At 35.0% G+C, this 14,947-nt stretch overlaps 1 protein-coding gene across 5 annotated transcripts in view; it reads right to left on the bottom strand.

Annotated features, from left to right (window-relative positions):
• Nucleotides 1-305: 305 nt before the first annotated feature.
• The window catches only part of FAM126A (family with sequence similarity 126 member A), a 104,301-nt gene continuing 89,659 nt past the window's right edge, over nt 306-14,947 (bottom strand). For 4 of the 5 annotated variants that reach the window (XM_044246204.1, XM_044246201.1, XM_044246202.1 and 1 more), the window contains one exon: nt 306-4,197. In XM_044246204.1, coding sequence (XP_044102139.1) covers nt 3,623-4,197 — 575 coding nt within the window. In that variant the 3' untranslated portion in view covers nt 306-3,622. Of the gene's footprint in view, nt 4,198-4,974; nt 5,271-14,947 lie in introns of all 5 variants that reach the window. The other variant, XM_044246205.1, reaches the window with a different exon arrangement.

Genomic DNA, 14,947 nt, shown 5'->3' on the forward strand with positions numbered 1-14,947 from the left:
ATTTCTATCTAAAATGCTTAATTTATGTACCCATGAAATTATTCTTCTCTTTAATGGCTTTTTAAAAAACATTTTTTCATTCACATTATTTATCATAAAGATTCCTTGATGTGTGCTTCCCTTTAATAAAGTATAAATTTATTGTGCCTATAGATTCAAATGTTAAACAGCCTTATTTTAAATATTTGTTTAAAATTATGTCTCAGAGTACACTTTTTCTCTATAATTTGAATGTAAAGGTTTTAATATTTTAATTATAGTCTTCCAAAACAGGAAAAAAATCCCTTAGAACTGAAATCATTTTTATCTATTTTGGTTTAAAAAAATATATTTCCCTTTAATTCAACTTTTTGTTTTTATGTGAGTAACGTTTGCTAAGCAATTGCTTCATAATTGAAAAGGGCAATGAAACATTGCTTATTCAAAACAAACTGTGTCATCATTTAAGGACTCAGGATTTCTAACCTTCAAGACTACAGAGCTGCCTTAAAAAGTTCCACGGTGGTGTACAAGGGATTCCATGGTGCTCACTTGTCCTGGGTCCTCTTGGAAAGTCTACTTTTTTTCTCTCCCCCACTTCATTCCAAAGGCAAATGCTAGGACCCAGCTTCATCAGAATATCTCAGGTAAGTTGGGTTTTGAAGAGGGAGAGGTTGGAAGAGGTTCAAGAACCTCTAAGGGCTTAAAATTTGGAATGGAACTACAATTTCTGTTCAGATCCTTTGAAGTATTGGGTACAAGGACCCATTTGGGCAGAATCCTTCTTGTGGTAAAGGGTATTATTCTGGATATGCAGGAGACCTGTGACCAAATGGTTATATCAGGATCTTAATGACAAAACCTACAAATGTGACTCCAACTCAATCTGAAAAGATGAGTAGGAAGAGAGCAATAGGGATCACTGAAATTGTTACCAAAGTTAACATTATCTAATATTTATAATTTTTATAAAAATTTTCAAATGTATAATCCTTATTTGAAACAGTATCAAAAGTATTATAAATAATTTTACTATTAACATAACTTCACACCCTGGAAAATCAACTGGTGCAAATAATTTGAAGCATAAATTCAGATCCACTCCACTGAGTAAGCCTTCAGAGTTTTTAAAATAATATATGCATGCAGATTTGTTCTGCATTGTATAAAAGGATGGTACCCATTTCATACGTAAAATTGTGGCATCTATAACGCTGATTCCAATTACAGTTAAAAAGAAAAATATAAAATGTTATATTTTTATTGTAAAAATAAATGAAAATCATTAGAAATTTAGAATTAGAGGATTAATAAGTGTTATGGACACTATAAAAAATTCATCAGCTGTTAAAAACAATGAAGATTATAATATGTAGTATCTAACATATTTGATCTAGAGTTGTGAGACCACTAAGAACTCTAAATACTAGGTAAGTAATTTGGTAAATTAGTATTGGTAAATAAAAGTAAGACTTTAATGTGCATAAAAATCACTTGAGGATCTTGTTCAAATGCAGGTTTGATTCAGCAGATCAAAGGTGGCTCCAAAATTCTACATTTTTAACAAGATGCCTAGTGATGCCAATGCTATGTACTGGTCCTCAGACTACAGGAGTAGCAATAATCTAGAATAATACCAAAATGAAGATCCATTATAGCAGCTGATGATTAAAATCTGATCTCTCATTTGTGCCAGCTGTTTCCTCAAACTTTTTCTACAAGTTTCCTAAGCACCTTAACTTGCTTAAAATGCTAATCTTCTAAACTAGTTAAGACTATTAATACTATTAGTAGCTACATGCCTAGGGGAAATTCTTTGTTAAAGAACTATAAAAAGATCCAATAGGAAATTCACAGTGACATTTTAAACTATTTTAAATTGTACACAGGATTCCTGTTAAATTAATACAATATCAACTTTTACTGTCTGGTTGGTTGTCTTTTTTTTTCCTACTACAATAGATCTAATTCCATTTCTGTTACTGGAACTAAAAACCTCAAGTTCACTTATATTAAAAACCATATTCTATTCAGAATTAATGAATGAAAACTAGTTCATGCTTTTTGAAGAATTAAATTTAAAATGGTAGCCAAAGCAGTTAACAGTCAAAACTGCATTCATAGTGTACGCTTTAACATTCCTCAGGACATATTAATTTCTCACATTTGAGCTCTGCATAAGTAGGTACAAAAGGAAAACCAGTATGTTCTGTGTGACCAGAGCAAGGGACTGCAAATAAGGAAACCGCTATGTATGTACTAACAGTAAAAGACGCAAAGAGGGAACTGCTCCCCAGGCCTGCCTGCCTTCCTTCCTTCCTTCCTTCCTCTCATCCTCAGCCTTGCTTTCTCTCTCTCCCTCTGAATTATTAGTTAAGGATACTTGATTTACAGGGAACCTCAACCATAGCCAAAACAACTACCATTAGCAAACACCAAATTTTACATCTACCTGGAGGTCACATATTTCTCCATAGCTACATACAAGTTTGTTTAGCTTCTGCCATACTGCCTTTTCATTTTTATTTTTCAGTTGGAGCCTATTACATTGATTATTCTATCATAAAAAGAATATTTAAAATAGGCCTGTTCAGAAAAAAAGTTTTAAATTTTTCACATTTTATAGTTTTAAATTTAAGAACACAAACATAAATAACCATATATTTTCTTTCACAATATTTTATAGACAAAAAAAATTACCTAATATCCTTCATTTGCTGACAAATAATTCAGTATTATATGGTTGACACTGGTATCTTGAGAGCTGCGTTGCACAATTTACATTGATTTCCAGAAGTCTTCAATGATGTGTTCTTTGAATTATAGGAAACCAAACTATCTAGGTTTCCAAAGTCAAGCAGCAGGATAAGTGAGCTTCATAGCCTATTACATTTTAGGAATTGAAGGGGGTTTTCACCTGCTAAATCCAGATCAAATACTTCAAGACAACACATCTACTAGCAATCTGATTTTTGATATAAAAATGTTCCAAAGATAACAACAGAAATCCCTCTACCCAGGCCCTGGAATTATAGTCTAGGTACCGAGTTACTAGGCATTTTTCCAGTGCTTTAAATCAAGGATTCTTGTAATCTCAAGGACAATCTGATTACAAATATTTTTATCAGGCACTTTTCATACACATCATTTTTGTTTTCTCACGTGCCTTTTTTTCAGACTGCCATGCTGCATGTCAGCTGGAGACTTCCAGGAGCTGCACCTCTGCCTCCTTTCAGAAACAGTTCCCATACATGGAGATTCCCTTTGACTCTGAAGGTCAAACATACAACTGCCAAAGTAGGAATTATTTTAAAAAAAGAACTCACAACCTCTCATGAAATGTAATCAATCTGATCAGACAATCTGCCAAAATGTATTAAACTGACAATCTTAGAGCAACAGAAACAAATAAGAAAGAAAAAAAGACTCAAATCAAGGGGGAAAATACACCCAAGAAATAACAAAACCATATTTCAACTTGTTGCAACCTACATATCATTCCCTTCATAAAGTCAAGGTAGTCTTCAGAATTTAAGCCGTCAGGGCTCCTGTCTGGAAAAGGGATGACAGACCCTGGGCACTTTCATAAAGAAGCAAAGTTGTCCCTCTAGATTTGTTGGTTATGTGAGAAAACGATTACTAATTAATCTGTGGACAGAGTAATGCTAATACTAGGAGGTCTCTGCTGACCTGATTGATGCTTCATTGGAAGTTCAGTCCTTTCAGAAACATAAATAAGCTTTTCTTCTTGGAGACTACACGCAGAAAACCTATTGGCATCTGTCCCAGGCCCACAGCCAACAGCAGATGATGGGTTATGTGGGACTGTGACACCACTGACTTGTTCAAAGGATTTACTGAACACAGTTGCGGCAGTCTTAGCCAAACCATGGCTACAAGGTTTAGGCAGAGATTGGCTGGTAGTTAATGTCAGTCTCTTCAGAGAGAGAAGCTCAAGATTCTCACTCTGGGCTCTTTGAGTTTGTTTTCGGGCAAAGTGATCTTTGCAAGACTCTCCTGGAGTTTCTTTTTCTTTTCCTCCAGTTTTGCTTCCTGCTGACCGTCTCTGAGTCTTTCCTACACTTGTCTTGTTACTAGAATTGTTACTACTGTTTGATAAACCCGACTGGCTGGTACTAGACGCAGCCCTGGAATAAAATCCCTCGTCAACTTCAGATATCTCCATCAGTTCTTCTTGACCTGTTAATTCTGCATTTCCTAAACAAAGAAATAACAAAGATTAATTAATATTAAGTATTTTAAATAATTCTTGTTTCATGATTAATACCAAATCAATGATATTTTAAACTTTAGCATAATTACATAAAGCAACAGATTATAGACCAAAATTAAAGAATAAATCAAAACATTCTATAAAATAGAAAAAATAGTTCATCGTAACTAAGAGTAATTTAGAGTATATCAAGCAAAAAGCATGCCATAAACCAGCCCCCCAACCCGTGTTTTTAGAAGAGTTCTCTTACTATTCATGCAAAAGATCAGAAATAATTAGGAAAAATACCACAAAGAAAAACCAGGGGTAAACTCTCCCCCAGTAGCAAAGCTCTTACTGAGTAACTTAAAAAAAAACATGGTATAAAGATATTTTAAATATTTTTTTAAAGGTTGCATACTACATTCTAGATTATTTTACTTAGATTAAAAAAACTGAACATATATATCATGAGCTCAAACTTGCTAAAATTCTATATACATTATCCTTCAAATCAAGGATGGCAAAAATGCAAAGATAAAAAAATAATTTCAGATCTCAAAACATAAGCAGAAAATTATTTTGGAAGTAATTTTCTGCCTTAGTTTTCATAACAATTTACTCAGAGAAAATACAGGTATGACCATTCCAAAGAGCATTAGATCATTGAGAAATTGTGGTGCATAGTTCATGCATTCTGATTATTAGATGACATGCAAATTTTTTGTGACTGTGCAACTGTGGCTTAAGACATGCAGCAGTGGCCCTTTGCCATGAGATACCTTAGAGGGCAGCTAGAAAGTGCTCTGCTAAAACTGCACTCTGCCAGGTGAGTTTATTCCATCCTCCATCATTTTTCTTACAGATTTTTGCCTCCTGATCTCTGGCAAGCCTTTGCTCTCAGTTCTAGGATCTGTGGCTGTTTCCTGCACACCCTGTATATGCTGAGCATCAATCTCTCCTAGTGTTCTGCCTTTTTCCCCATTCCCGGTTCTCTCTCCGGCCACATTTGTGACACTAATCTCAGGAATGACAAGGATGCCCAATTCAGTAGTATCATTACTGTTGTCAGGGTGCTCTAGAATTGAAGATGATAAGACAAAATGATGGCTGAAAACAAAACAAAATAAAAATGCAAAACAAGAAAAACAAAAGATCCAAAACAAAAACTGGATGACTGAATGTTATGAATTAAGCCAAATATCTGCACTGTAGAAATTTCCATAATTTACATTGCTCTGACAACATTGGAGACAGTAGGGTGGTATTCTTTCATTTTAAATGACAATGAAAAAACTCACAGCATCAATTCATGTTCTGCATTTTTTCACACACATATTTGACATGGACCATGAAACAGAAATTTTTTTGCAAATCAAAATGGAATTTCTATTGTTTTTAAGATAACACTGTGGCCATTTGAACTTAGGTCAAACCTTGGGCAAATGTTCCAGGATGTACAGCCAAAACTCTAACTCCTGTCAACAGTAGGAACCAAGACACTTAGGAACTCTTCTTGCACACTTATAATTTGATTTTTTTATTAGATTATACTGAGGCTGGCTTAATGAAGTACCATCTTGGGAAAATGATTATTCACTCATAATATCACAGTTAGTAATGCTGCAAGTACAGTTTCTATCTCACACACCAATCATTGTGTATATTAGGAAATATTAATGCAGCTGTGACACAACTAAATAGTCTATTCCTTCAGATTCATAATCATACCATAAATTTAGGCCAGCTTATAACAGTTTATTACTAAACTGGAGAAAAATAAAAATGGACTTGGAAAACAATTTGGCTGTTGGTCTTTTATTCTGAAAGCAGCTATTATAATCAAAACAAAGGAATGAAACTCCTAACTAGTTAATACTTGTAGATATTTTATTCTGTATCTTAAGCCACAAAGCATGGTTTTATTTAAAGTTGTCAAGGAAATAGCTGTAATAAATGGGAAAAATAACATAAATACATCTACCATGGGTCAGCAATGAAAATTAAAGTTCAAAACAACATAAGACTATGTAAAACAGTATACGTCTCAAAAAATGTAGAACACAAATCTGCTTGACAGACATTACCTAGTACTTTCAAGTGTTTCTCATGATAGGATTATCAAGCTATCACTCATTATGCTAAGCATGTGAAAAAGTAATAGGTAGCAAAAGAATAAAGGCCAGAGCCACATATTCATAAAGCTTTGCTACACATTGGTATCACCTGGGAACCTTGAAGAACTATTGATACCTGGCTCTCACCCTAGACATTATGATTTAATTAGTATGAGGTATGACCTAGACATCAGGATTTTTAAAAGCTCCCAGTGACTAATGTGCAGCGAAGTTTGGGAACCACTACTCTATTCAAATTCTTTCAACTTTTGAAAACTTAAAGCAAAAGTTATTATGAATGCCCTGGGTACTCCATACCTAGCAGCAATATGCACTTCAGGAGGCCCTGAAAGCTTCACATTGCCCTGGGCTGGTGGGTCAATGTGCTGGTACAGTAATTTCCCATTTACTTAGTGCTTCATAAACTTTTTGTTGTTGTTGTTACTTAACTGTAATTTTTTAAATTTATTTTTAATTTATTTTCAGCATAACAGTATTCATTGTTTTTGTACCACACCCAGTGCTCCATGCAATCTGTGCCCTCTCTAATACCCACCACCTGGCTCCCCCAACCTCCCACCCCCCCACCACTTAAAACCCCTCAGATTGTTTTTCAGAGTGTCTCTCATGCTTCATAAACTTTTTTTTTCCATATATATATTTTTTTTCCCCAATTTATTTATTTTCAGAAAAACAGTATTCATTATTTTTTCACCACACCCAGTGCTCCATGCAAGCTGTGCCCTCTATAATACCCACCACCTGGTACCCCAACCTCCCACCCCCCCCGCCACTTCAAACCCCTCAGACTGTTTTTCAGAGTCCATAGTCTCTCATGGTTCACCTCCCCTTCCAATTTACCCAAATTCCCTACTCCTCTCTAACGCCCCTTGTCCTCCATGCTATTGGTTATGCTCCACAAATGAGTGAAACCATATAATTGACTCTCTCTGCTTGACTGATTTCACTCAGCATAATCTCTTCCAGTCCCGTCTTCATAAACTTTTGACTGAAGGTTCTTTAAGTGAAATGTTTACTTCCTAAATAGGCCAAAGGATGTTGATTCGGTGGTATCACCTCTAATAGAGGTTTAATGCGATTAAAAAGTTCTAACAAAGCCGACTTCCCCTTGCTAACAGATGTCTTCAGAGTGAGGGCAAGTAAATATCTAACTGAGATAAATGCCAGAGGCTGCTGGAACAGAGAGTAAAATCACCACCACATTGCTGGGTGACAAGCAAGCCTTGTCCATTTACCTATAGAAGCAGTTTCAAAAAAGATCTATTAAAAGGGACCATCCAGTCCAAAAAAAATTATAAGCTGTGGAAATTATCCACACATAGCAAAGCCAAAGAACATAAAAGGTAAGCATAGATGCATAATAGAATAAAAAGCAACACTACTTACACTGAATGGTACTAAGCAGTTTTTTTTAAAGCATTCATATATATTCTTAAATTACATTCTCTGAAGTAAGCAATTTGACTCCCATTTACAGACAAGGAAACTGAAGTTCAGAAAGAGTTACTACTATTCAGTGGGTGAACTAAACAGCAAAATCTTTTGACTTCAAATGTCCATTCTAACACATTACAAAGTCAAACGCTTCAATTCATTAAAGTCCTTTGAGTTAAATCTGACATCCTTCCATTAGGTTTAACTTATTTGCTTAGATGCCTGGTCTTTTCATAGAAAGCAAATAATTTATTTTGGCTGAATAGAGAGCAAGAGCAGATAAAGGTCTCCAAGAAAACTTAAACAGGTCAAAAACTCTCAAGGTTAGTATTTTTTATTTTTTTTTAAATTAGGTTTAGCTTTTAAAAGACACCATTGAAAATTATTAATTTAAAATAGTGTTGCAATGATGAAAATTTTTAAAGAAAATGACAAGAGGAATATTATATAAAGTAGCACTAGGCAATGGGATTTGCCAGTCACATGTACTGGGATACTAGTCAACATCTGCAGCCCCCAAAACAATGATATTAAATTTTTAAAAAATTATGAAAATAAATGGCAAGTAGAAAAATGAGATTGTGTTTCATTTCACAAGCACAAATTTTTGAGTAATTTGTGTATGTTATCACTCGAAAATGGTAAAAATGGCAAGTTTTTAAGCTATTAAGGTAAATTTATAAAAAGAAAACATGATTCTGTATAGAGCTACAAAGAATGAATATAATTCTCAGGAAAATTACAGAATAAAGATAACTATATAACTCAAACATTTGTTACATGATCTTGGTTTCTATTATTTCTTCAACTTCTTCCCGTATATATGACCCAATCTCCCTGTACACACCTTCTTACTGGTCTTGCTATTCCCTAGGACTAGAATGCTCTTCCCCACATAGCTACCTACATGGCTCACCTTCTTACTTCTTTCAGTTTTTTTCTCAAAAATTTCCCTCTCAGTGAAACCTTCTCTGATCATCCCCCATCAAGTTTCCATATCCTCAGTATTTCATAAATTCCTGGGGCACCTGGGTGGCTCAGTGGGTTAAGCCTCTGCCTTCAGCTCAGGTCATGGTCTCAGGATCCTGGGATGGAGCCCCACAACAGGCTCTCTGCTCACTGGGGAGACTGCTTCCTTCTCTCTCTCTATGCCTGCCTCTCTGCCTACTTGTGATCTCTGTCAAATAAATAAATAAAATCTTTAAAAATATATTTCATAAATTCCCTTCTCTACCTTGTTTCTTCTTAGCACTTATCACTCTCTAAACTATAATTATTTCTCTATCTTGTCCACTGGATGTGTAAGCTCCACAAGAGCATGGATTTTTTGGCCATTTTTGCATACCTAATATCTGAAAAAGTTGTTTGCATAGAATAGGTGCCCAACAAATATTTGTCTGATAAAGTAAATGAATTTCCTGTTACATGGTAAAATTATTAAAATAAATGAAGGTGAGAAAACATGGAGAAGACATGAGAAAGGTAATCTGGGAATGTGTTACCTGACAAGTTAAAAAGGAAAAAATAATATCGAGCTTATGCTAATAATAATTTTTAGATGGCAGAGAAAATAAAGTCTCTTTGTTTTGGAAAAGTGAAGTACCCATCTCTACATGCAGATTTCATAAAATGCTTAATAATGCCATATATATATATATATAATGCTTAATAATGCCATATGTATGTTTAAATCTACAGTTCTTTTATTTTGCTATCCTCTGGATAACATAGCTAAGGAGAAAAAGTTAATCTTTCTTTAAGAAAATTATAGAGGAGGGGCGCCTGGGTGGCTCAGTGGGTTAAGCCCCCGTGTTCAGCTCATGATATTAGGGTCTTGGGATTGAGCCCCCTTATCAGGCTCTCTGCTCAGCGGGGAGCCCCTTCCCCCTTCTCTTTCTGCCTGTCTCTCTGCCTCCTTGTGATCTCTCTCTCTCTGTCAAATAAACAAATAAAATATTTTTTTAAAAAAAGACAATTATAGAGGAGATACTATAAGGGGATATAAATAGAAAATAGAACCTGTTCAAAACCCTTGAACTTAAATATATGCAAGAGATGTCATGGTTGTTCTATACCTATAAAAAACAATACTTACATTTGACTTCAAACAATTCGAAAAGTTCAAAAAAGGTCCAAAGAGAAACGTCTCAGAGAGTATTTTATTTGTGTGACCTCTATAAACAGGTAACCTTCTCTCCACACAGAGAAATTAGGAGAGTTAAAGAATACTTTTTTAATAGACATTTCCAAATTGGTTCTCAAAGGCACTCAAATCATTTCTCCCTATAAAATTTCTTCTGGCTTTGAGAAAACAAAAAAGGTAAAACAAATTGCAAATATCATTAAAACTCACCATAAAAAGTTATGATTTCCCTCATATGTAATTTTATAATCCCAATTTATAATTTTATAATCCCAGATTATTTTATAATCTGTTCTATTACATCACTCATGAAATTCCTTATTCTAGCTATAGTTTTTTTTTCTTTTTATGGCTACCTTATTTATTAAAAGTGAAACTTAATATAGGAATAATTTATTTATTCATAGAATTTTCATAGCTCTGAGCTCAGACTCCTTGGTAAATCTAAAGGAATAAATTATGATACAAGGTACTTAAAAATTCCTTTATGAAATTAATAAAATAAGCCAAAGCTTTAAAAAATTAATCTAATCCTTAAATGTGTGCATCATTCAATTCTGACATTATGAAAAGTATTTGAGTAAACTCTAAAAGAAAGTGATACACAGTCCTTTACAATTTATAAGATACAAATATTTAAAATGTCATAATATATCTGAACAGCTTCATACCTTTTAATCCAGTCAGTTTATGTTTATAGTTTATCCTATTCAGTGGAAGAAAAATGCTATCTATATTCATTAAGCTATTCATTGCAGTATTATCTATAATAGCAAAAAGTTAGAAACAAATTATTTGGCATATTAAGGAAATGGTTAAACAATGGAATATCAACTCAATGTGGTACTACATAGCCTTTAAAACAACTGGACTTACTGGGAGAATTTTGGAAAATGTTTGACAACATTAACCAAAAAAAAATAAAACATCAAAAATTTCAAGTACAGTACATGTATGAAAAATAGATACACATATGGGAAAAATCTATAAAATGATAATTCTTTAAGTACTGGGATTATAAGTGAATATCCCTCTACCCAGTTTACTATCATGTTTGTTACAGTGTTTTTCAAAAAAAAGAAGGAATGAATTGCTCAGTCTATATTATAAATTTCTTTATTATTCATTCCCTCACTCATGCATTTAACTCCTATTTATTGAGCACCTATTATATGCCAGGTAGTGTTTTAGGTGCTTGGGGATACAATTGCCAACCAGACAGACATAGAACCTGCCCTCATGGAGCTTACACAGCAGTATGGAAATTAAAGAAACAACAAAATTTCAGACAGTGCAAAATGCAATGAAGTAAATAAGTATAATGGGAAAGAGTAAGAAGCATGGTAAGGGGAAAGTCTACTTTAGATGGGTAGTCTGGGGAGACCTCTTTGAGGAAGGGACATTTGAGCTGCGATCTAAATGATGATAAAGTACTGGCTACACAATGATGTGGAAGAAGACAGTCTACACTGCCACTTTCTCATCATTCAAACCTCAGCTTAATTATCTCAAGTTGCTAGGACAAAGCTTCTAAAATGGAAACAGCTCAGTATGTTGAAAGTTAGAAGGAAAGGTGAGAGAGGTCTTCAAGGGGGGTAAAAGTGATAGGCAAGATATCATATCATTAGGGCCACCTATGCCAAAGTATGGCACTTGGCTTTTGCTCTGATTGCAATGGGCAGCCGATGACAGGTACACAAACTGTGTGTATGTTATTAGCATTTCTTAGCAACAGAAGTCATATTTGTGTAACACAAAATAATGAACATGAAGCGTGTCCTGGGTTGGAAAAAAACAACAGCACTCTAAACAATCTATAGCCTGGGCCAGTAATTTGCAAGGCAGATTAGAGGAAATCAGAGCTGCCACAGAAACACAAAATAAGGACCCCCCAAAGTTAAAGGGCTGCACTCTGAGAAAGGACATTAACAAACACTAGGACTTAGAAACACAAGTCCTGAAGCCAGAAGTAGACTTTCCAAGTAAGAAAATAGCAACCTGGGCACAAAGAAAAACACAGTATGGACTAGAATGTTTTATTTATAATACATATTGGTTAGGAGCTATTCCCAGTTTCCTTAAGTAAAGATCAGTCAAGTCTTTCGCATTTGTTGTGTATATAAAAAACGAAACAGTTCTTACTGAGGTGAATTCAGTCACTTTCAACAACTTCTTTCCTCATCTTTATTAAGTCTCAAGTTAAAAAAAAAAGGGGGGGGCGTGCCTCAGTTAACCTCTGCCTTAGGCTCAGGTCATGATCTCAGGGTCCTGGGATTAAGCCCCGCATCGGGTCCTCTGCTCAATGGGGAGCCTTCTTCCCCCTCTCTCTCTGCCTGCCTCTCTTTGTGATCTGTCAAACAAATAAATAAAACCTTTTAAAAAAATAAAAACAAAAAACCTTTGATATTTGCAACATATGGATGCTGCCGGACCCGCTGGCATCCTTCATGATGATTAAAGATCTTCACAGCCAGAAAGACCAAAAACAGGTAAGCAATAGCTATTACAAAACTATCTACAAAAGCTTATTTCTTCTTCTGTGTGCAACATGTAACAAATGCTCCTACGAAGGCGGTAGTTGGGGAGCAGGAGAAAGGGTAGTGCTCAATGATAAGTAACAGTAAATAATAAATAATAAATTCTTTAACCATAGCAAAATCTCTTTAATATAGGTCTCCTTAATAAAAAATGTAGAACACAATAATTTATAAATAAGTGTTTTTGTCTCATAGGATCAATAATTCTGAAATATTTTGCTTCTCTATGTAGAGAAGTATTTTACCTAGAAATAAACTTAGTTTTTTGTTTTGTTTTATTTTCTTCTAAAGTTGGCTAAGCCAGGATTCTGAGATGTTCCTCTTTAGTGTAATGTTTAAATGTATCAATTGGCCAATGTGATATTTTAGCTCTGGTTAACATGTTCTTTTTCTTTGAGTCATCTAATATTTCCTATTTTATTTTGTCCTACATGATTATAAAGTTCCATATCAAGAGTGCCAGTTAAAATTCATGCAATACTAACTTTGGTCAGAAGGAAATGCTTATTTTTGGTTCAAATGTTTTACTATTTATATTGGGAAAGGAAAATTTGTTCCTCAAATACCATTTTAGAATCTGAAAATAATGGAGCTTCTCAAAATGATACTAAAAACATTTAAACCTTTTTATAAAACTGCCAAATATTTTTTCTAAATTTCCTTAACAAGTAAGACAACTTTTAAAATAAAAACCTAAGTATTATACATTTCTATTTGCAGATGTGAAATTCCAATAGCCAACTCTTAAAAGTTCACCACATTTGAGTTTAAAATTATGATTTCTGTGTTTTTCAAAATGCTTTTATAACTATCAGCAATTTTGTTTCTCAACTTAATAGTTTTCTCAGTAAGTCATAAAATCAATTTGCAAAAATAAATGTTCCATCTCAAGACTTATGATATTCAACCTACCCAAAGAGGTAAAGGATCTGTACTAGAGGAACTACAGAACACTCATGAAAGAAATAGAAAAAGACACAAAAAGATGGAAAAGCATTTCATGCTCTTGGATCAGAATAAACATTGTTAAAATGTCTATACTTCCCAGACCAATCTATACTTTCAATGCCATCCTGATCAAAATTCCACCGGCATTTTTCAAAGTGCTAGAACAAACAATCCTAAAATTTGCATGGAACCACAAGAGACCCTGAATCACTAAGGAAATGTTGAAAAAGGGCGCCTGGGTGGCTCAGTGGGTTAAGCTGCTGCCTTCGGCTCAGGTCATGATCTTAGGGTCCTGGGATCAAGTCCCGCATAGGGCTCTCTGCTCAGCAGGGAGCCTGCTTCCTCCTCTCTCTCTGCCTGCCTCTCTGCCTACTTGTGATCGCTCTCTGTCAAATAAATAAATAAAATCTTTAAAAAAAAAAAAGAAATGTTGAAAAAGAAAACATAACGTTGCCTGATTTCAAGCTTCACTACAAAGCTGTGATCATCAAGACAGCATGGTAACTGGCACAAAAACAGACACATAGACCAGTGGAACAGAGTAGAGAGTCCAGGTATGGAACAGCAACTCTATGGTCAAATAATCTTCAACAAAGCTGGAGAAAGTACCCAGTGGAAAAAAGACAGTCTCTTCAACAAATGGTGTTGGAAAATTGTGGATGGCTATGTATAGAAGAATGAAACTCGACCATTCTCTTACACCATACACAAAGATAAACTCGAAATGGATACAAGACCTCAATGTGAGGCAGGAATCTATCAATATCCTAGAGGAGAACATAGACAGTAACCTCTTGGACATCGGCCACAGCAACTTCTTTCAAGACGTGTCTCCAAAGGCAAAGGAAACAAAAGCAAAAATGAACTTCTGGGACTTCATCAAGATCAAAAGTTTCTGCACAGCAAAGGAGAGTCAACAAAACAAAGAGGCAACCCACGGAATGGGAGAAGGTATTCGCAAATGACACTACAGACAAAGGACTGATATCCAAGATATATAAAGAACACCTCAAACTCAACAAACACAAAACAGATAATCATGTCAAAAATGGGCAGAAGACATGAACAGACACTTCTCCACAGAAGACATACAAATGGCTAACAGACACATGAAAAACTGTTCATTGTCATTGGCTATCAGGGAGATTCAAATCAAAACCACATTGAGGTATCACCTTACACCAGATGGCATGGCCAAAATTAACAAGACAGTAAACAACAAGTGTTGGAGAGGATGTGGAGAAAGGGGAACCCTCTTACACTGTTGGTGGGAATGCAAGTTGGTGCAGCCACTTCGGAAAACAGTGTGGAGATTCCTTAAAAAATTAAAAATAGAGCTTCGCTATGACCCTGCAATTGCACTACTGGGTATTTACCCCAAAGATACAGATGTAGTGAAAAGAGGGTCCATCTGTACCCCAGTGTTTATAGCAGCAATGGCCACAATCACCAAACTGTGGAAAGAGCCAAGACGCCCTTCAACAGATGAATGGGTAAAGAAGATATGGCCCAGGGGTGCCTGGGTGGCTCTGTGGGCTAAGCCTCTGCCTTCGGC

Source organism: Neovison vison, chromosome 4, assembly GCF_020171115.1.
Source record: "Neovison vison isolate M4711 chromosome 4, ASM_NN_V1, whole genome shotgun sequence".
In the NCBI taxonomy this organism is placed as follows: Eukaryota; Metazoa; Chordata; class Mammalia; order Carnivora; family Mustelidae; genus Neogale; species Neogale vison.